Consider the following 23,154-nt stretch of genomic DNA (forward strand, 5'->3'; position numbering starts at 1 on the left):
TGTAACAACGTTATCATCCTTTAAATCTCTCAAACAAATTTAAACAGAATTTCTGTATTACCCTATTACCTCATTTTCCCCCTCCTCATTCAGTTTTACCCTGAATAAAAATAAAATAAATAAAATTTCTGTGGCTGCAGAGCATGCGGATGGTTTAAAACTACACTGCTCATACTGCAGCACATTCTTCTCTCGTCATTTCGGTATGCATTATCAAGTCAAATTAACCAAACTGACAGACAGACACTTGTATAAAGTGAGGAAGACACGTCTACTGAAACTACTTTTTATTTTTGTGTACAGAGTAAAAACGGTATTAACAGGCATCATTTCAAAACAAGCTGGCAATCAGAAGAATATGTGGTTATAGCAGTAACAATAATCCTAGAACGGTGTGTAATCAAGATAAGGCACAAAGTAGCCCAGTGCTGTGTCCATGTGTTGCTTTATGCATTTTGGTTTTGTCACTGTAACAAAATAATTTATCTTCTTTAAACACAACTACACTATCATTGTATAATACTGTGTATTTTGCATCACCAACTAGTTTCACGTCACTCTTTGTCATTTTTTTCCCTCAAAGCATTTTTTGTGCATTACTGGATCAAAAAATGTATCAAACAGAAAAAGTTCAATCAAAGGACAAAGGATATATTTTTTCCACTACCGTCTAATATATACATTACAGTTATTACAGGGTGTGGTCAATAAGGTGGTCAGAAATAAGTGAATCATTGTGGATATGTCTCAGCATGTGTGTGAATTGAGCAATCCTGCATCATTTTCAAGATTACATTAATTGGCACTTGGAAACCAATATTTTCCTGGCCACACAAAAATAAAAAATACTTCTGTTGTATTTTTGTTTGGTAGCTGGGAAAAAAAACTGTGCACTTGAGGGTAAAATAGTTGATATGGCATGACACTCTTTTCTCAAAAATAAAAGCTATAAAAGGCACAAAATAATCCAGTGACAATTATCCTTTTAAAGACACAATTACAGCATTTACAAAAGCTTTTCTGAATAGTCAGTTACTAAAAGCAGATAGAAACAGGACAGATATCCTTTAGGACTTCAGATGGCTGACAAAGCAGTCGCTCCTCATGGCACAAGAAGAAAATTGTGAAGCTCAAACTTGAGAGGTTTCACATTCAAAACATTCCTACATTCCTTACAAAGAAAATGCATAGGATGTCTAACTTTACAAAAACTAAAGTATCAAATATATAGTGGTTTGTTTGATATTCACCCCCCATCACAACCTGAGAGGAATGTAAGCAGCTCCACACACACTGTCTATACATACAAACAAATGCCAAAAAAAATGGGAAGATTTTTCTGGTGAAATGACCACAGTGTGCACCAGTCTTAATCAAATGTGTGAACATAAAATGATGAGCCATGAAAACGCTGAATTCAGGGTGAAATGGAAATGAGACGTTATAATACTGAATCGGAGAAGACTTGCAGTCATTCCTGCTTTAGCAATGTTTCACAGCATCTAAGCAGAGGCCCCCTGAGAGCGACATATAATACCTAAAACTACTCAGTTTATGGATTTCAATACCCTGCTCCCCAAAATGACCCTTTGTGCCCAGCTTATGAAGTATAATGTGACTATAATCTGGATGCACGCAGCTCAAAGCAAGACCGGAATCCAGCGAGGCAAACAGATAGGAGGCACAGCATTAACGGCTCATGTGTCACATGTCAGATTAAGAGAGGGTTTGTTTTGAAACTTCCACTAAGTGTACTCGCCATCTCAAGTCATTGGAGAACTACATCTTCTTCTCTATGATTTTATATTAGCAATGACAGCTTGCCACTGGCAGGCAGGGTTTTTACAAAGGATGTTTTTTACGAAAACCTTTTCAGGATATGGACTGCGCCAAATCTGGACTTAAGGTTGCTCCCCATGTGTTTTACTTAGAACATATAGTACATGATGACCAAAAACACGTCCCCTTCCTCTACTCCCCTAACCCCCCACCCTGCCCCAAAGAGCCCCATCCTCTCCTTCCTTCTCAAGCTTGTGGGTCAATTTTAGGTGTCAAACCAATGTAGGTTCCATTCTGGGGATCATCCTTTTCCTTATCGCTGACCGGAGAGTAAGAGGTGTCGTCCTCAGTTGAGGTCTGAAGTGGAACATAAAGGATAAAAAGCGGTGTTAAAACATCTTATACTTTTTTTTTTTTAGTACACTTGTGTGAGTGTGATTAGTACAAGCTTAATGTCCATTAGCATGCTGTCTTATAATGCCAGTGAAAAACATTTTCACAGTTCTTATACAGCTTTACTAATTCCAAATTATGTTAACATGATATGTGTGCTGAAAAAATTACTAGACTGAATAAAGCAAATAAAACAAAGCACCAAAATAACCATAAAGACTTACAGCATAGACAGCCTTCGTAAACTCAAAGTGCTTCACTTCATTCTGCATAGACATACACAGCGATAAATACATGCTCAGTGCCATTAGTGTGTGGTTAAGTAAATTAATGAATTATGACAATCACCACAAATTACTTATTAGGATCAAGCAAATTGTAAGATGTTAGAATTGAGCTTGGTAAGCAGAGGTGTCAGACCTTTTGTTGGTGGGCCCGGACCAGAAGGATGATGAGCACTATGAGCATGATGCCACCCAGTCCCACAATAATGAGAGGGAAGTTGGACACCAAACCGGCAATCAACAGCAGCTTCTGTACTCTCGCTGCAGATGCTTCATCAATCACCACACTCTGTGAATTAAGAGATATTGTCAAAGGTCCAATAGAACATAGGAGGAATATAGTCCCAAATGCAGGCAAACATGCCGAAAGCATTAACCTCCTTCAAAGAAAGGATGAAATTGTTTTGCTGGAATGCAGATTTCCTTTCTCCAAACACAATGTGTTGTTCAAACCAAAAAGTTCTTCATGTGTTCTGAGAACATGTGACCGTTAGCAAACAGGCTGATGGTGATGTTTTTTTTTTATTGGAAAGCTTTAGCTTTGCCCTTGCAGAACTATCACTTGCTGCAAAAACTGTTCATGTTACTGCGTCCTTGCACAATATGAAATGCCTAATTCTGGGAAAGATTTAGTTTGGTGGACCACCCGGTGAAGGTAACGGTGTGTTTTACATTGTATACAATAAGTCTGACTGGTGAAGTCCATCCTCTTTAGAGATAGTTTAGTTACATTTTCCAGTCTGATGAGCATCAATACTTTTTATTCTGAGATATGAAGACATCTCCTTTGTTCATGCAGGAATGAACTTACACCAACGTGTTGTAAAAGTCAGACTTTGATATGTCCCTGTCTTTCAGATAAAACAGGACATCTGACTGTCATCCCATTGCCCGAAAACCCACAACTCTGATTTCACCTTTAAATAAACTGCTTATCCTACACGTTCACTCTTCAACACGAATTATTGGGTCGTTTTATTCAATAAATAAATGATCACCTGTAATATTTTTGTCTCGGTTACTTAACTTTTTAAGACCTATGTGAAGAAACCTTGTGCTGTCATATTTAAGAAAAATGTTTAAAGTTTAAAAGCTTTCAAGCACTATATCATATACAAGATAATAAACTAATAACCATGAAAGAAGCATCGACATCTAGCAAACACAGTTTGGGATTAGGAGTGGGAGTGGAGAAAGGCTATCCAGGCTCTGTCCAACAGGAGCTAAATCTGCATTTTGTCATAGTGCTTAGTTTGGTTGTGCTGATAATGTCACACACATTGCAGGAGACACAAGAAATAGAGATGGCTCCAAAACTTTTCTTTGCACTGACCCATTTAAATAAACCTGTTGGCAGCTTCAAACTGGATGACATGTTCTGTGTACTTGGCAAAAAGGTCCAGGCGAGTGTGTAACGAGAAAAGTTTCTCAAACTGTTGAAATATGCCTATGATGACTTTAATGACTCATAATATACGCACAAGGGTCAGTGGCTACATAAGACAAGAGTGTATCTATTATTGCTCACCTCATTGAGGAACATGACAGGAAAGACTGTTTCATTCAGGGCTCGAGTTACCCTGTTAGGTATACAGGGAAGAGAAAAGGAAACAATCAAACACAGACAAATGCAAACACGAATAATACATCCATGCCATAATATACACTCGTAAAGCTGAGTCTGTGTTCAAATATAAATACTCACGGGAATCCAGGGACTCTGTTGATCAAAATGTTAACCTGGGCTCTTTTGTTTGCTCGTACAATCACTCCAGTGGTCTGTCAGCAAAAATACATACATTACAAAGATAGATACATTTATATCATTAATGTTAATAATGTAGAAAACATTTTTTCTCTACCATAAATGATGACAACAAGGATAATGATGGTACTTTTTTTTGCACTACTGCTCAAATGGCACTAGGTGGTGCAGAAGTACATCTTTACATGATATAGCATTTACCCCCCTGTGAGAGGTTTCACGTACAGTAAAATGTTAATGTTACGAATTATAACTGCAAAGTACAAAGTGTATTGAAGACAGATGAATGAGCAGCGGTCCGGTGGCTTACAGGGTTGAGGTCTAGAAACGTCTGGTGATGCTTCCTTTGAGGGGACATTCCCGAAATGGCAGCCGCATATTTGTCTTCTGCCAGAAAGAAATGAGGAAAGGAGGCAACCACTGGGGCACCTGTGAGAGGAGAGGATTGTATGAGAATAAGAACATCATCACAACACAAAGCAACTGAGCCGTGCCTCCATAACACAATAAAATGATTTCATTGGCTATATCTCAGATTTCTTACTTCTTAATGGTGAGTATTTTTGATGTAGGCACACATATAATTATACAAATCAGAGGCAGTATTAAGCCTCACCAGCGCATTCAGGGAGTAGTGATTTTTTCATTAACATCGGTTTCCAAATTATTAGATGTGGGGAAAAAAACTCTTAAAAAAATCGATTTTCAAAATGTTTGCTGATGATAATGTTGAAAGAATGCGACAGAGGGAACTTGGAAAAGCAGAACTGAAGCGAATGGAGAGTCTATAGCTTGCACATGACAGAGGAAGATGGCTGAGTTAGAAATCTGACACGTGCCTCTGCATGAAAAAAGCGAGTAATTTGGAAGCACTTTTGGCTTCTCAGTAGTTAAATTGAAATATTTTGGAAACACAACAAAGATAAGAAATCCTATTATAAGTTTCCAGCTGGGGAAGGATGAAAAAGAAATAAACAAACAACGCCCCGTGGATCGTATTTGAATCTAACTTTGTGGTGCCAAGATATTTCCCATCTATACAATTTAGTATGCTGAATCGAGAGCTGGCGGTACATTAGATCATCCGCTCTCTAGATGCAAACTCGTCTTAAGCGTTTATAACATGCTCTTCTTGTTGATTGTAATGTTCAGGGTTTGGTACACAAAAGAATCTGATCAGGAGCAACATTGTGGCGGTGTGAAATAAGCCAGCCCCCCGCCCAGGGGACATCAAAGTGGAGAACATTTCAATGTCATGTTTCTCTTTGTTTCATGTTTGATCTAATCACGACGTAACCAACATCTTGGAAAAAGCTTTAAGGAGACATTGACCCCAGACTTAAATATCCAAAAGAAAACAAACAATTACGGGACACAGAAGGACGATAAATCACCCTGTGTTACTATTAAAGTCAGCCTGGAGATATAATTTTTTATTTCTTGTTAAGTTCCTTCCACATATTGTTAAGACGAGCCATTACTCAGAGATCGCCTGAGTTAAGAGAAGGAACATGCACAATCAAGTGAAACATTTTTTGATGCTGTTTATGCATTATGAAGCCAGCTCAGGATGTCAACAGTTTGGTAAAAAACAAAAAAAGTTCGAGCTTTGCAAGAAGCACATGTGTTTCTGCAGTAACAATAGTCGGGTGGAGGCACAGTTAAGAGGTGCTGAAGAAGTGGGGCAGAGGTGACAGATTTCCTCCTCTTGTGTTTGGCAACAGACACCTGACAAAAATATTGGACAACCGCAGTCAGCTGAGAGGCCATTAACATGACAGCAGACAAGGTCACGGTAATGCAAACGCACTCACATGTCTGTATCGGTATACTTGTAGGTGACCGCAGTCGCAGTGTTCATTCCCCAAACACCTGGTACTAAACCCTCAGCAACCCTCTCCACTCAACCTCATCTCTGTTGGAAGCTAGAGTGAACCCTTGAGCTCAGCACACTTCTTTCTTTAACACTGAAATCATTGATGTAACATTAAATCGGCACTGCAGCTTTGGTTTCGGTTCATTTCAGCAGGCAGAGAAAAGATTTTTTTTTCACTCTAATCCATGACGACTTCTTTAATCTTTGTCAAAAATTATTCAGATTTTTCTGTAACAAAGCAGCCTGTTACTTCACATCCACGATCAACCTTAATCCGAGACAGAGGGCATGATGTTCACACTCGTTGAAATACCAACCTGAAATAAGATACAAATTTTTGCATGTTGATACTGAAATGTGCTGAGTTCAGCCCAAGGCCTAAATTGCACTCAAAAGCTGAAACATTTACAGAAAATGTGTAAAATACGTTAACACACCGGTATTGCTCAGTCACAAGTATTACAAACTCTTAAAGAAACAGAAAGATAAAGAGACACAAGGGACAACTGGGCTTTGAACACAGTCCAAAAGATAAAGCCTGGTCATATTCAAGGGCAGAATCAGGTGACAGGGCTTAACAACCCCCCCCCACTGGGTCAGTCAGATGGTGCCAGGGGTGTGGCAAAAGCTGGAGAGCTGTGTCACATGGGTTGTTAGTGGTGGTGGTGGTGGTGGTGGTGGGGTTAGTTTAGGTTGTATGAAAGAAACTTGAATGGTATAACAACTGTGTTGGGCATTACCATTAAGCGACTGGAAAATCTAAGATGTGGTGGGCAGAAAGCTGAAGGAACAGAGCAACAAGAATTTTTCAAATCTTTCCAAAGACACAGGAGAGGAGAGGACAAAAGAAAAAACGTGTCAGTCATAACAGGACCTCGAGAGAGAGGCATGGTGAAGTTTGTGGGAGAGAAAACGTGTGCACGAGATGGCGTTTACCTTTCCGACAAGGGCTGACTTTAAGGAGCCCAGTTCCCAGACACTCATCTGGGGTAACGCAGAAACCTTCATTGGCCGGGTTCTCCTCCTTACTGGCAAAAACCGAGCGTGGTGGTGTGAAGCGGTAGGCTGGGATTCCTTTCACCATTACATCCTTCTCAAACTCCATATAGATTGTCCTGGAGAGTAAAAGCAGAATCTCACATTACAATAGAAACAAAGAGGGGTGAAATAACCCTGAGACTGGAGAATTCCCACTCTGAATTAATTCTCTTTGTTCTTTGTTCACATTGTTTTTTCATCACTCAACACTTCACCTTCACCAATTTATTAGTGCTCAACCAGAGTTATTTTCAACCGGGCCTACAGGCTGAACATCAGCCTTCCGACTTACAATAAAGTTTTGTGAGTAAATTGGTCTCATTCATAAATGTGTGGAGGCACGATAAAAATACAAAACAGTTCCAGAAAAGTTTCTAATCAGTCTTGCACATTAATGCTAAACAATTGCCTGAAGCCTGATATTATCATTATTACATTTTTTTGCCTGTGCTACAAGTCTGACATTAGCAAATGCCATTAATTAGTCAATACATTACACAAGAGTGATTGAGTGCATAGAAATAATGAATAGTTGATGGCTCATCAACATCCATATCGCACTTCTCTTATCTCTTTAATAACTTTCATGGAGAAACAGCCCCAAAACCTGGCGCATTGAAAACAAACAAAAACGTTGCCTCTTGTAATTATTTGCTAGGAAAAAACGTTTGTTCCAAAGTAGGGGGGGGGGGGGACTCAGATTAATGTGAAGTTTATTTGATGCTAATATCATGCTTCAGTGGTCTGTGTTAATCGAATGAAGTGGATTGCTTCAAATTTAGGCTTCGCATTATAAAACTCCTCTTGTTTCCACATGACTGCTGTTTTGCAAAGCGGCAGTAGAAAGATGATGTGGTTGCACCCCTTAACCAATCACTCAATTTGCACTCTCCATCTACAGGCATTAGACAGAAAAAAAAGAGAAGAGATTACATTTAGAACCCTGTATCAAACTGACGGAGTATAAACGGCTGAGTTATAAGAGCTGTGTCAAGGAAAAATAAAATAAAGCGTATTCTTTTGCAAAATCACAATGTCAGAGCCAAATCAACACCTGCTTGAGGCAATGGATTAAAATTCCAAAAGTTGACCAAAAGTTGTATGACTTATTTTTTTGACATACTGAAGCTGTTATGCATCAAACGTAAATTTAGTATCCTAATTCAAGGTTCACCAATTCAACCTTCGATTCCAGCCTCATCACACTTGCCAGAGGCCTGATTTTGCAGAGTAATGCAATGCAATAGTGAGATTCGCCTTTTTACCTTCTGCTAATGATCTGTCTCGACTTTTACGTCTTCTCCGAATAGACTTCTGTGTGAAATTCTGTTGAGCCAGGACGTTTAGGAGCTCAGGCCAAAACCTTTATCGTCAGGTCACAGAGCAGATCACCCTTGAGTTCAAGTGAATGCTTGTGTCAAATGTTTGAAGAAATTTCTTCATGTTGTTCAAGAGATATCGTGGGAAATACAGCCGGGTAGGAAGATAAGCCAAAAACATGACGCAACATCTCGCCAGCGCAGAGGGACACAAGGAAGGAATGTTCTCCTAAAAAGGGCGGTTACTTTTCACCGATATATGCTGTCAGTGTAATCATGTTGGGCCGATGAAGCCTTTTAAGCTTAGCATTAGCTTAGGACCACACTTTTGTAAGGGAGAAGGATTGGCTGTAACAGCAAGAAAGACCTGTGTCAGAGCTAATACGGGCACCTGATTACTGTTTAAAAACAGACAGGGAAACTTTGAATCTTCAAGTCAAGTTGATGTGGAAAAATGACAGACACGCTTTGAAGTTCAAGCAGATTTAAACTATTCATATCTAATGCTGACATCCTTATACACGTGGGGGTAGAAATGTTGTGGTGATGACATTCCATTTGTGCTGCAAACGTAGAAACTGCAAATCTGCAAAAATGTAATTGAAATTCCATCGTAGCGTTTCTTGATTTTTAACAGCTCCCAAACAGAATTGCATTATTGTATGCGGCTCATCCTTGTTCTGTGTATCTATAGTTTTGTCCTGTCAAGGGAATCCTGACGATCCTTTGTGAGAACAAAGTGCTCTATACACTGTCTGCCAAATGGCTGGGTGGATACGCAGCCCACCAATCATGCAACAATACTATACAGACCTTTCCCTTGACCTTTGTGAGAGAGCGCAAGTAAAATGCCTTATGTGTTTCTACACTTGAGCAGGATTGAAAGCCTCTGCCTTGTACTGCTGAGAATTAGAAACCACAACAGTCTGAAGGAATTTCAGATGAGAATTGATTTATTTTCAACCAAATGTTGGGTTAGATCGTGTCTTTAAAGAAATAGTCCTGGCAATAAGAATGATAAACCTGTGGCAAAAGACAAGCTGGTATTTGAACAATTACACCTGTCTGCGGTTCATCAAAATTCTGAGGTTTTTGTGGCTCAGCTGTCAGCTCCTGGAGCAAAAGGTCACTACAAGGCCGGCTTGCAGATGTGAATTTGGTGGTGTTTTTAACCATCACCTCAGTCCCTGATTCCCTTTTTTTTCAACAACGTGCAGGGCTTCTTGCTTCGAGTGAAAAACATGTACTCATTCTAAAAGAGCAAGTGGCCGACAAATATAATCACACTGTGGAGCTTGTACAGAAATGTTTAAAAATGCCTTGATTTTACATGGCAAAATAAAGTAGACTTCATCAGTGTCTGTTGTGGCCAAGCCCTCCATTACATGATTACAAATTCTTCCAGTCCTACCAACTTTTTTTCATCAAGTCCAGGACATGATATCTTACAGTCATGTGCTGACAAGGTACTCCCATATGGGCGTAAGGTAACAGTATGTGTGCGAAAGGTCTCCAAATAGGACTTAACAGAATGTTCCACCATCATATTAATGTGAAAAGTACAGGAAGCAGAGAGGGAGTCTGTCTTTTAGTGAACAGCCCACACAGACAACCTGACACCACAAGGCAATGAAAAAGTAGGTGAAAGGGCTCAGTAAATATTTGGGTGAGGGTTTTTTTTGGCATATGTTTTATCAGAGTCAAAGGTAACACCGTGCCACAGAATCCAATGGATTCTTTCCACGCTCAACAAAAAGGGGGAAGACGTTGGCTGCAGCTTCCGTTTTCGTAATTACAGTCTCTTGACACCATCCAGGTTAAAGACAAAGCACGTACTGTTTTGCAACAAACAAGGCTTAACATTTGTGAAATTAAACTCCAAAGAAACTGGTCAGCAGTTGGTCAGTGTGTGAGAGGTGATTCTAAACATGGATCCAGCTCTCAGTAAAGACACTCTGATTTGGAAATTCTGGAGAGTCGTCATATTTCTTTGCTTTTTTTTCTCTCTTTTTTTAATCTTTCTTTAAGGAAATGTCCACCAAACACTCACCAAAAAGTAATACTTGTTTTCTGTAGTTCCTATACAAACATAAAATGCCCCTCCCACCCTTGCCATCTCCATTACACTCCCAACCAACAATCCTCCTCAAGTAAGCCTTTCCACAGTGTTTTCCTGAAAAAAGCATGTTAGTCTTCAAGGAGCCCCACACAGCATTGGCAGAAAAAGTCGACAGTAAATAGAGGTCACCCGTGGCACTGTTTGTAAGTGATAACAAGATGTTGTAAGAAGAATCCATGGGATCCTAAGCCTGTGAACATTATCTTCATAATAGATCTGACACTTTCACCTCAGTGTGTCATGCACCAGAAATAGACATCAACTCATAACCAGCTGAAATGTCACTTATGGGACAGTGTCCCAGGGACACTGGGTAACAACAGGATGGAAGGATGTAAATTCCTGCTGCAATCAGATTATTGTCTATGATGACACATTATATAATCCCGTTTGTTATGTTAGCTGTTGTTGGAATATTTCCATTTTAACCACGGTAGCTGGATCACTGGCTCGGCAACAAACCAATAAAACAAAGATATTCATGGAACGCTAATCACATTATCTTATCTGAAAGAAGTCATATTATGCTCATTTATATGTACATAATTTTACTGCAGCTCCCACGTAATCCACTACAGGATAAAGGGAAACCATTTATTAGGTGTAGCAAATTAATGGATAACTCTACAGTCTCTCTAAAGCCCAGTGCCTGAAATGCCCAGTTTGGTCTGACATAAAAACAAACAAACAGCAGAGATAGATAAATCACTGGCCATTCTTTGTTTGAGATTTGTCAAACTAACCACAAGTCAGGCATTAGGCAAATGTGTTTCATGGTGATGCTGTTGTGTAAAAGAAGTAAAGACCTGGACCAATCAGAACAGAGTGAACTTGCACAAAAGGCATAGCATATAAATCCCTGTAAAGGAGAGCAGATGATCGACCTGATCTTTGGGTTCATAGATGCATGGAGAGCATGAGCACTTTTTCAGCAAACAACAGAATCTATGGCATGATTTGCTTGTGGTTGCCGCAATTTTGACTAAGCAGAGGCAGCTCTTTGCTGACAGGAGACCAACCCATTCTGTGTTTAAGGGCATGCAAAAGTTGCTTGATGCTTTCTGTAAGAAAGAATAACTTTCTCTGAGGTTGACTGTAAGTTTTGGGACATTCGACACTGATAGGAATTGAAAAAAGAAATCCACAAAGTATACTCTGTTCTCTTTAAAGTCAGAGTAGGACAGGAATGGTGGGCCTGAACTGTACCTGCACAGGTCCGGAGTAAAGACGTAAATGCGTTCATTCTTGTCCAACAGGGGATGGAAAGCACCTCCATCTGATCCCACGATGCTGTTGCTTTCATTACTTGACCAGAAATTCACCTGTCTGGAAAACAACATCTCAAAATAATTAACTGAAATGCGCCAAGAGGGTATTTTTAAAAAAGAATCCTTATAATAATTTGGATAATTATTTTTCCTATCATAATAAGCATATATACAAACTGTACACGACTATTCTAGATATATTTTATATGGATAGAAACACATGTAACAAAGAACTGTGGGAGTTGTCTTCAAAATCCCCAAAAGCAGTTTTAACAATGCTTTCATCTCTTTTTGATAGGATGAAATCCCAAGGATCAAGGATGTTTTTGTTTTGTTTTTTTTATCTCAAAGACATACTTGAAAAAGCTGTTTCCAAAGAGTTAAAGGATAATTAGTGACCTCGGGAGACCGTAGAAAAGAAAACTGGATAAGATAGGTCAGTACGAAGCCTATTTTAGGGCATTTAAAGGACCAGTATGTCCTTTCCAGGGTTCTTTGGTTAAGGCAGCAGACTGAAAGACACAGGCAGCCCAGGCAGCCAATAACAGCCCAGCCTGTTATTGGTAAAAAGCCATAGATTTGAGAAGCTTGCAAATTCAAAGCTACCCAAGGGAGTTTCATCACTGTGATTTGAAGAAAGTGAGGCAGTGTGTGTTTGTGTGAGACCGTTTGAGAGCTACCTTTGACCTTTCCATGTTTCGATCCGACCGTAATCCAAATAGTTCTGTTCCCCGGTGTGGAACACAAATTCCCCATCGTTGCTTCCATTTTTCTGAGTGAAAAACAAACGTTCAAGTCATTAAAATCCAGTTCAAGACAAATTTCCTCACTAGAGAAAAAAAAAACGCTTTTTGGCCTCTCTATGACATTGGTTTGAAACAGATCTTCTCCTTTGTAATTTGTTATTTATTAGTGAAGCACATGCCTTGTACATGAGACCAAAGACCTTCTCCACTTCAGGATTGCTCGAGGCAACGCGGGCCAGCAATGGGTCCTCATATCCCCAAAGCAACTCATCTACAGTGCGAGTAGTGAAGAGACCGCTCCTAAGTGAGTTCATCCAGATGGACACCATGGTGGACTTAAAGAAACTCCCTTTCACCTTGTTCATAACAGCCTGGGGAGAGAGGAAGCCGAGTAGACTTGAGAAAACATGAAAAATATTGCAGGATAAGGTGGTGGTAATTACATAGATGTGACTGAGGAAAGAGTTAATAAAGTGCAGAGGGAAACAAACAACACACACTCCACTTTCCCCTACTTGTATTTTCCCTTTCCTGTACTTGTTTCAGACCTTTGGTTCATGACTCACCCAAGCGGGAATGTTAACGGTGGTGATGTTATCCACAGCCGGGTCACCCACAGATTTCTCTCTCAGGAACACAAAGCTTTTGGTGTTGTACGCAGAAACCTTCGTGCCATCGTCCACCATAGTTACATTTTCCTTATACCTGTACTCCCTGTGAAAAGACAATTAAGATTTTTAAAAGATTCTTTAAGGATTCTCTATTCAGTGCTACAAATGAGAGTAGATACTCAAAAAGACAAACCCCATAAATGTAGGTTGACACCGCATTTGAATTCTATAACATAACTTTACATAATTATTCAGCACAACTGCTTGAGATTTGTCAATTCTAACCATTAAATGAAGGTTAGGTATCCAGGATAGATGCTGCCGGACCGTTGTAACTCTTCTGGTAGTTTAGCAATTAACCTTTTTTGAAGGCTTTAAGTGGGTGCATTTGGAAGCAATACAAAATGACAAATATACGCACACAAAGACTTTCGTCAGGACTTAGGTGAATAATGCGACAGTGTATGAAATAACACGCTGTGTAATTTCAAGGTACAAAAACTAATAAGATTAATCAGGAACACTGACATGTGACATGGCCATTCTTCAAGCTTTGCGATACTCAAAATCGATTAAGATTTGAAGAGGGAGAAAGATAAGAGGAAACAGAAAAGCAGATGTATTTTCATTAAACAGTATTTAAGCAGCACCTTTGGATGAAGTCTAATAAAAGAAAAGAAAATCAACTTCTCTGCAAGGCTTTCATGTTTGCAATCTGCAAAACGGAATTCTGACATTTTTGAGAGCAGCTTTGGTGTGAATTTGGAGACAAAAGAAAATGCGTTGAGTGAAAAAGCAAAGTAAATCATTTCAAAGCACTTTTTTTAAATAAAGATTAATTTGTCTGCTGAAGCAACGCGGCGTACCAAAACACAAACTCTATAAACCCTTGACCTCTGTATGTATACCGTTTTTTAAGCTTTCCTTTCAGAATTTTTTCGATTCCACAGTGAAAACACAATAAATACTAGCGAGTTTTAACTATCTCCTATGGCTAACACGTCTTGTTGTTGCGGCCTACCTGTATGTGTAGGGTCCAACTTGTTTCACCACTGCCTTACCCCCTTGAAGGACCTCATCAACATTGGTCACAGTGAAGAAGAAGAACTCCATGAAAACAGGAGGAGGAGGGGTTTTCCACGACTCAAACACACGGCTGCCCTCCACTAAAACAATCTCCTGTTGAGACAAAATGCACACATCACATACTTTTGAGTTTTTTCCCCCTCTCTGCAGTTTATTCTAACTTTTTGTGCAAATAAAGTGTCTCTTTCTAACTGTCCAATCAGAACAGACTGTGCGAGAGAGCCTGGAAGTGATGGAGCTAAAACTGAGCACTTTAGAAATGTGACAACAGGTGTTGCACTTATTGTACAATTTATTTGAAAAAGAAAATTAATTGCAGATGCCAAAATGAAATGATGAATTTTACAGACTCTTTAAAATTTGGCATCATTCAGACACAGTCACACATACAGTATGTAATTATGAAATTAAAATCTGCTTGAAATCAGTTCATGAATATAGTTTGCACAAATAACATAGAACGACAATAAAACACCTCGAATTTACTATGAAAATAAGTGTTTTAATGGGACTTTCAGTTGAAGATACATTTCCTGCAACATGCACGAATTTTGCAAGAGCAAACCCATGTCTTGAATTTAAGGCTTCCACAGCGTGTTCATAGTGAAAACAACCCAGAGAACAAAAACATCCTCGGGAGATGTTGTTGAGGGGAGCTGCTGTCTGAGCGTCAGACAGGAGCCCCAGCTGAACACAAGAATGGTATGAGGGGAGACCCTTCCATTGTCAGCAGTTGCCCATGACAACGGGCACTTGGAGAGAGCCTCAGACAAATCACGTGATGCAGAGAGCTGGATGCCCACTGGTTGTGCAGGACTCCGACCTTAATGATCTGAGCCACATTCCTCAGGATTGAGCTTGATGAGGCCCTGGAGGTGCAGCCACCCTTTGATTACTCAGTATGGAAATTTTGGACAAAGTCCCCCCTGTTTGAAGAAATGATCTTTTTAAGTAGATGAAAACACAAAAGAGAAGTGGGACGGGGGGGGGTTAGTATTCCCTTTAACAGCGTATCTCCTAGAGGAAATCTCACTTTGGTCCAACTGTCTCGCATTTGTCATAAATTAAGAATACTCCCAGAAGAGCTGAGCACACCAAGGGATGTTATCTCATGGGAATTTACTCCCCCCCCACACACTCCTAGTTTTGGGGTCCTCTTCACTTGTGTTCTGGGAGAAAAGCGTAGTTGAGTAGCTAAGGACAATAAAGCTGTCACCTTAGATTGAGGAAGATAATGCATGCTCTCTCTATGCTGTTTCATGCCTTGAACAATCAATGAAATAACCGTCACAGCATGCCGCATAAAATACGCTGAACCAGGAACTGAAAAACCCTCTTTTCTCAGTGCTTACTATTGATACTGATAAGCCACTCCCTACGTGAAAGCACAAGAGCAGGTGAATACACAAAAACACTTAAAGCTCGTGCTTTGATGTAGAGACCTTTGCATACATGGACATGAACAACACTGAGCACAGCGAGTGGGCTATTCAATAAATCCTACAGTCACGGTGCACAAGCTTGACATACTCTAAAGGGGTTTGTCTCAGTAGCGGCAACAACACATCACAAACCGAAACCAGCTGAACAGAAGTCCTCCCGTATTGTTACTGACCCCATCAAAATCATGTTAAGATATCTACACCTGACCTCTACAACCAATTTGATGGAGTACTTTTAAAGGGCCGAGTTCTGCCTTTTACAATTATAAGAATAAATGTTGCATATATTCAGAGTTATCAAAAGTTTTTTTTTAATCTATTTTCCTCCATCCTAACAGAACAACTCTTTTAAAAGCAATATGAGGCCATGCAGCTGACTTTACCTGTCAGGATTTCTCTCTCATCCCATCAGGTTGATATTCATGACTTTGAGTGAAACAGTTCAATGACCCGACCTTGGATGACAATGAATGGATGGATGAATGGATCTTTAGATTTCACACGATTCAATTAGTTTTTGGTTCTCGGGGGTCACAATTGGTTTCAAATTTGATTCTCATTTCAATACAATTCTGGATTCAGAAGCCAAGGGTACTTTTTTCAGATACTATGCTAGTCTTCTGTGTGCAAAGAGCGAGAAAAAGATAGGTGTTTGTTAGCTGTGGCCCGTTCTGTGACCCTTTCACTGTCACTCAGTTTGTTGACTGCGGTCAGGGTGACGGTTACCTGACACAAATGACGTTCACATCAGTCTCGGTTCTATTTTGTGTTTTTAACTTCCTCATTTTCATCTTCTTCATTCCCTTTTTCTGCCCCGTTTGGTTTACATGAGTTCAGAGTGTCTTTATGATCATTTCTCTTTCAGACATTATTATTTAGACAAGATTGTTCTTGGTATTTTGACTTTATTTGATAGTGACAGAACAGGTTGATCGGACATGTGGGAGAAATAAGAACACTAGAAGTTTGGTGAGCCGATGGCCTAAGCCATTTTGGCCTCACCACTCTTGGGCGTACCCTTGAGTCAGGTTAGAGGTATACTTTTAGAATAAATTCAAAATGGAAAACTACTGGGTCAAAGCTCCAGTGGAAGCCCATCATTATTTCACTGTAAGCTACTTTGACTAGCTTTACCTATGTTACAACAATAGTTTTTTTTTTGTGCCATCACCTCAAGAGCAGGTCATGGCATCCTAACTCTGATTGCTTCATATGAGAACTGAGGCACCTTTTCCCACAATAAACCTAAAAGTAGGAAAAGAGGCTTAGCACACAAAGAGGGTCTGCTGCTGGGAGGGTGTCCATGGGAAGAGATCCTTCACGGTGGGGCAACTGGTGTTAAGCAGTAACTTGATACAGCTCAAATACATCATCCTGTCAGGCTAGGAGATATCAATGTGTAAAGAAATGTGAGTTCTAAGCCAGTGTGTCACACCCACAGATATATTCTACTGTGTCAGACTTGTGTTTTCATGAAAAATCCAACTTGATTTGATTAAATCTAATGGATTTGGTGGTATTTCTTATATTTACAAACATAGGACTGCCTGCATAAACAAGTGAAGAAGAATTCATTTGAGGGTCAATTAATCTTGCATGGTCAGTGAGGTCACTACAACTTGGACTATAGCATACCAGTGGCTATTTAGTGTCAACTACTTATCTGGGAGTATGCCAGTCTCATATGACATATAAGTCAAAAAGCCTTGTGAGTAGTTCCCTTAACCCCCACAGTCAATACTACACCTCACTAAGAAAGCAATCTGATACTTATTATGGAGAGGCAGGCTTGATATGAAAATTAAAATGAAGGTGTGCCACGTGATAATCGTGACAGTAGGACAACAGTAATCTCATGCCTGCACTGTTATCGAGTAAAGGAAACTTTCTGGGAAGGCTTCACTGAAATTTTGGAAATGGCCAAGTGTCTCTGAAGTTACATCTTTATTTATCAAAGATAAGGAGCATGTGATTTTAAATCAACAACACAGAAAAAAAACCAGTAAATTTGGTACTGATGCAACTAAAAGGAGTGACTCGAAACTGCAGTATTTATGTATTCAATCCTATACGTGCCAAGATGTTGTACAGTCAACTTGAAATAGAAATTTCCCCCTCAAATTTTGTAGATTTAATGGCTGTAGGACTTTTCAAAATCCAATTTGGAGTCAAAGGATAGTTTTCTTTATGGATAGGCATGTATGCAATCCTGCCCTTTTCCATGTTGGCTACGTAGATCCTTTGGAGCCCCCCGTAGAACATATATAATGTATAAAAATTGTATAAAATGAAATGAGTTTCATTTTTAATGACAAGTATGGAAATGTCATGTGATCTATAAATAATCTTCGCTCGTGCTTTCAAAACTTAACAGCAACACTGCTTTAATTTATCAAACTAAAGCCCCTTTCACACTGAGACCCGCTACCTTAGCGGGTCCAAATTGCCACTTTGTCCCGCGTCGAGCAATGTGAAAGCTTGGCGTATTAGGTGACCCGTGTCGCCTGAAGCCGAGTTCAGGGGGCGTTGCCTAGTGGCAGAGCGTCACACGAAACACATAAAATGATGGGCGTGTACAATGACGTAGGCACAAGCCATGCGTCGGAGGTAGGGTTAAATACACCTGTCTGCATCAAATTTTTCAAACCAACAATGGCGGGACACCTTGAGGACTTGTTTTTGCAATTGTATATGCAGTTCATGGAGATGTTATTTTACGGGGTGTGGATGGTCACAACGTGGGATGCCGCCGAAGAACATATGCGGAGAATTACAAGAGCACTATAATCTCCAAGTTAAGGAAATCGCCCTCTGCCACTCCTGCCGTTGTGGTCATTAACCGCATGGAACTTTTTCCTCATGGCTTTCAGTTTGTTGGTCACCTGCGCTTTGCTGCGTGGGAAACCGCGCTCTCCCATCTTTCTCGCCAGCCCTTCCAGCAGAGGTCCATCTTTCACCGTCCCCGACATGTGGCGGTAAATACCGTCCTCTGCTGGGAGGCTGAGGAGCTTGCGGACCTCCTTGTCTCCCCAGTTGGCCATATTAAAAAATGTCTCGAACTTGATGTAGGCTAAAACAGAGTAAAACTTGTCCTCACCTGTCGCTGTTGTTCTGAATCAGCTGTCCATTCTGTCTTTTAAACTCCTCACGTCACGCCACGCCCACGTCCAACCCGCGTCAATTGCTTTCACATCAAACTCGGCTCGGCAAAAAGACTAGGGTCCGACGCGGGTCGAATGGCGAGTCGAGTTGACACGCCAGCCCGGGTCGTCAGTGTGAAAGGAACAGCGGACACGCTAAATTCGCGAATTAAACCCGGGTTCTTCCTCAGTGTGAAAGGGGCTTAAGACTGTAGCTGCGTTAAAAATGTGCCATTTTTTTAAATGGATTCAATCAATGGTTAAATCATGAAGCTGGATATATGGCTTCCCTGACTAACTGATTACAGACCTCCCCAGTCGGTTCACAAATGATCAGTCGGTGAAGTTACAAATATTTGGGCGGCAGAGGAGTGTGGTGGAGCCCTGCAAACTGGCGAGGACGACAAAATGTCTGACACAGGGGCCTCATGCACAAGCAAACACGGAAGCCGTGACTTGCTACTAATAAATAAACATTTACATCAGCTTGTTGGCTTATCAGCATTTTGTACGGTATATCTACTTCAGAATATGAAATACTTTAAATAATTGTGCCTTATCACGACCAGATGCTGTGCAGACTAAAAGGATACATCACGTCTCCGTATTTTTGGCAGGTTGGAGTTCCTATTAGTTTAAAAGCTTTAGTGTAAAGCATGAGTTAATAACAGTATTTAGATCCCTGCTGATTGGAAATGGCGCTGATAGATATCTGTGGCTACTGAGTCATTTGGCGAAAAAGATAAATATAGATTGTTCCTGTTTTTTTGATGTGTTGAACTCTGTAACTGTAATTTTTCAATATCTAACTGCTAACTTCCTTTTACTCGTTGATACCGTTTTCATTCACAGATTTATCCTATGAAGTGATTAATTCCACTGTCTTCTTTGTACTGACACATTTTGCTGTCATAAATCATGCTGACAAAGCTTATAGCTGAAACATGTCCATCCTCTTCCCCAATCAACTAGATTCGAAAAAGGACTTACTTTCTTTGTTCAATGCTAGCCTTTCCCAGCTTTTAGTTGGCGTAGTTGTTTGTTTTTTTTTTCTAGCGTGAAACTGCTTTTGACTTTTCGTGACACGCCATGGGATTATTAAAAAGGGGTCGCTTGAAAAAACTGAAACGAGATGCCTCTGATGCCATGTATATTTGTGTTTGCAGTCACTTTAACTCTCCACCTCTGGGACCAAAGATCAAACATCTGCAAACCCTTTAAACTACAGAGACAAGACAAGTGTGTGTACATGGCAGTGCTGATGTTTCCATTTCCTGTCAGCTTTGAACATTGCGACCACAATCACATCTACCACTGATGCAATGCTAAAGCTGAGGACCACTACTCAGAACCATTGACTTTAGTGTCTGTGAAAAGCCCTCAAAATAAACAAACTTTGACTCAACAGTTGACTAAAGTCTACAGCTTCAGAGAGCACAAGCAAATGGGATGAACAACAATAAATATGCTGTATTGACAAAGTTCCCAGCCTTTAGCTGTGCAAGGAAAACCCGGGGCTGGGCACTATTTTGCAAGGACTTATTTAATCTTGCTACGCTTATTGTAATTTCGACCTTAAAATCATAAAATAAAACACCAATTTTATACATGGATAAAATTAAACTAAACTATTTTTACAGCCCTGCAACCCTGGATTGCTTTAAGTGGATATATGACGGATGGATAGATGAATGGAGGGAGGGATGGATGGATGTTTACTACAGCTAAGCTTAACAAAGCTAAGAACAACACTTGAGAAGTTTGTAAAACATAAAACTGTTTGCTTCTGACTCATTTTGAAATTCACCAACTTTTGTTATGCACATCCCCATGTATCAAACTGCCCTGGAGTGCCCAGAGGCCGCAGTTCATAACTTTGATTTTCCAGCCCGGCACGCTCCAACCTCATGGTAGTGAGTGAGTGTATTGGTAATTAGGAATGAGTTAGGCTCGTCTTTGATCTCACGTTCATTTCTACGATGTCCAGCAGGCTTTAGAAACTGCATTGTGATTGTGTGGCTTATTACAGCCACGCAAAATATGTTGTGCAGTTTCTTTATCAGGGCCCAGTAACATGGATGCAACTGATAAAAAAGGGAGAAAAGAGGGACTGGTGAGGCAGATGACAAAGAACAACTCAGCTGAGATAATTGCTTCTTGCTCTCAAAAGTTTGGGATGTATATTTTATGTCTTCTGCATTTATTTTGGTGTAAAAGTCTTAAGAAATTCATTCTGCGCATATGCAAGGTGCAAAATGGAGGTGACCAGTAGAGGCAGTGTAAGGGCAATTGTAACACAATGTTCAATATGCTTAGTTTAGGAGCCTTAAATACAATATTTTATGCTGCAAAAGTTGCCTTTTTCTGTCAGGACCTTATCAGTTATTAAAATTCGTTATCCTCTTCTGAACCTCCCAAAGAGCTGAGTGGACAGTCTGAAATATCTGGTGTGCTCCTTATCTGGGGGAAAAGTCTGGTAATCTGCCTAGTACACAAGAAATATGTGAAGAAATTCACCAACAACTAAGGCAGATCAGATGGCTTGTGGGAGAGGTCTAGTTCAGTGTCCATTGCTCTCTGGGGAATGATAAAGTTCATCTACCAGCAGCTGATACTATTTGGCAAGCAAATGGCAGCGCATAAAAAAGTCAAAGAAGGTTACAGAAAAATCTGCCCATCATTTCGGTCAGGGACACAGGCTTGCACAACTCTTGGCGACTTCTGGAGAGCTCATCAAAGTTAAATTTCCACGAGTTACAATTGTCCCAGTATGGTAGAATAAAACAAACTTTGGTCTGCAGCTAAATCCTATTCAAAGTTTGGAGTCATTTAGTCGTTTTTTTTTTTTTTTTTAGTCGTATAGTTAACACAGTTCAACTTCCAACGCACTTCAACTTTGGCCAAGTAGAGCAGAAATGATTAGTTACTGTTAGCTGGTGGCTGCAAAAATAATCTGCACACATTTTGATGAGTTAATAAAGAATCTGGATTTTTTTTTTCTAGCAGATTTTAAACCAAATTTTATGTTCATTTTATGCTTCTTTTTTCCACTTCTCATTCTATGGATTAGCTGTTTTATCAAAAAAGAATAGAAGAAACAAAAAAAAACTACATAATGAATAATAAAGCATCAATTACAGAACAGTAATTGCTTGAGAGATTCCATTGAGCCGAAATTGAATGGCTGCTAATGCTCTGTGCTAAAGACATGGATTGAATGCAGTCAAACAGTAGAGGATCTGTAACTGTGTTAGGATCACACAATCCCATCATTGTAGTGTTTTCTATCCTCCTCAATAGACAACTTGCACCGAGCAGTGCATTGAGAGGAGAGCAGCGTGGAAAATTTCAATTAAGCTACAAACACATGGATTTCTGCGGACTTAAGTAGGACTTATTTTTTTTTTACCTTTTTCAGGCGATTGTGCATTAAATTGCGGAACACTTGAGTCGCGACCAGGGCAATCCCAATGACCAGCAGGTGGGCGCAGATGATCCCGACCACGTAAATCGAGCAGTATCTTCGTGTCATGATAGCAGGTGCGGCCACCAGTGTTACGTTGTAGAATGGGCTTACACGTTATTTGCGTGCGTTGAGCTCCTTTAGTTTTGTTGGAAAAGTAAAAAAAAGAAAAGTTTCTGCAGGGTTTCAAACTCCGTCCTGCTCGCAACCATGTAACGGTGGGGTATGTTTAGTGTCCCAACGAGTTTCCAAGTTACACAGAGATGCGGAGACGTCTGTCTACTTAATGAATGATAAAACGGTTGCCTACCACGAGGTCCCTTCAGACAGTCTGAAGTAGTGACCCGAGAGAGAATATCATAGAGAAATGTACCGCGCGGTATTTGTAGCGGGCTGTAAAATCTTCCCCTCCACGTGAGGAGAGCTCTGATTGGCTCCGGCAATTGCCCCCGCTCCCCCGCTGTGGGCCGGGTGAGCGCACGAGAGTATGTCCCGTACGCTCGCCTCCACTGCCCGACCAATAGTAACCTTAAACCTTATACCCCATGTAGTGCCAGCTTTCCCAGCTGAGACACAGTTAATCAACTTCGCCATGACTGATCTAAAGTCACAAAAGCATAACACCGTTATCACGTTTTTCATAAGCTCTTATAGGAAGTTCGCAGTTTAAGCCAAAACACTAACTGTCATTCATTCGTTTTATTATATAGTCTTAAACGTTATGTTTAACTGTAGCAAATAGTTTCCTCTAATAAGTTCACAACAAGCTCCAGTAGTGAAGGAAGAAACAAACCAGGGTATCAGGGTGCACGTTGTCACGAGTTC

At 40.2% G+C, this 23,154-nt stretch overlaps 1 protein-coding gene across 2 annotated transcripts; it reads right to left on the reverse strand.

Annotated features, from left to right (window-relative positions):
* Positions 1 to 272: 272 nt before the first annotated feature.
* On the reverse strand, positions 273 to 22,704 carry LOC142373224 (lysosome membrane protein 2-like). 2 transcript variants are annotated; one of them, XM_075456379.1, is made up of 13 exons: positions 22,276 to 22,704; positions 14,220 to 14,377; positions 13,154 to 13,301; positions 12,767 to 12,958; positions 12,522 to 12,613; positions 11,780 to 11,899; positions 7,034 to 7,212; positions 4,532 to 4,650; positions 4,162 to 4,235; positions 3,985 to 4,036; positions 2,593 to 2,745; positions 2,397 to 2,438; positions 273 to 2,136 (listed from the first exon to the last, which is right to left on the reverse strand). In XM_075456379.1, the coding sequence occupies exons 1-13, from the start codon at positions 22,396 to 22,398 to the stop codon at positions 2,026 to 2,028; spliced, it is 1,563 nt and encodes a 520-aa protein (XP_075312494.1). In that variant the 5' UTR covers positions 22,399 to 22,704; the 3' UTR covers positions 273 to 2,025. The 2 variants fall into 2 exon arrangements, with proteins under 2 accessions (XP_075312494.1, XP_075312495.1); XM_075456380.1 differs by lacking the exon at positions 2,397 to 2,438.
* Between the last annotated feature and the right edge of the window lie 450 nt (positions 22,705 to 23,154).

The sequence above is a fragment of the Odontesthes bonariensis genome, chromosome 22, assembly GCF_027942865.1.
Source record: "Odontesthes bonariensis isolate fOdoBon6 chromosome 22, fOdoBon6.hap1, whole genome shotgun sequence".
NCBI lineage: Eukaryota > Metazoa > Chordata > Actinopteri > Atheriniformes > Atherinopsidae > Odontesthes > Odontesthes bonariensis.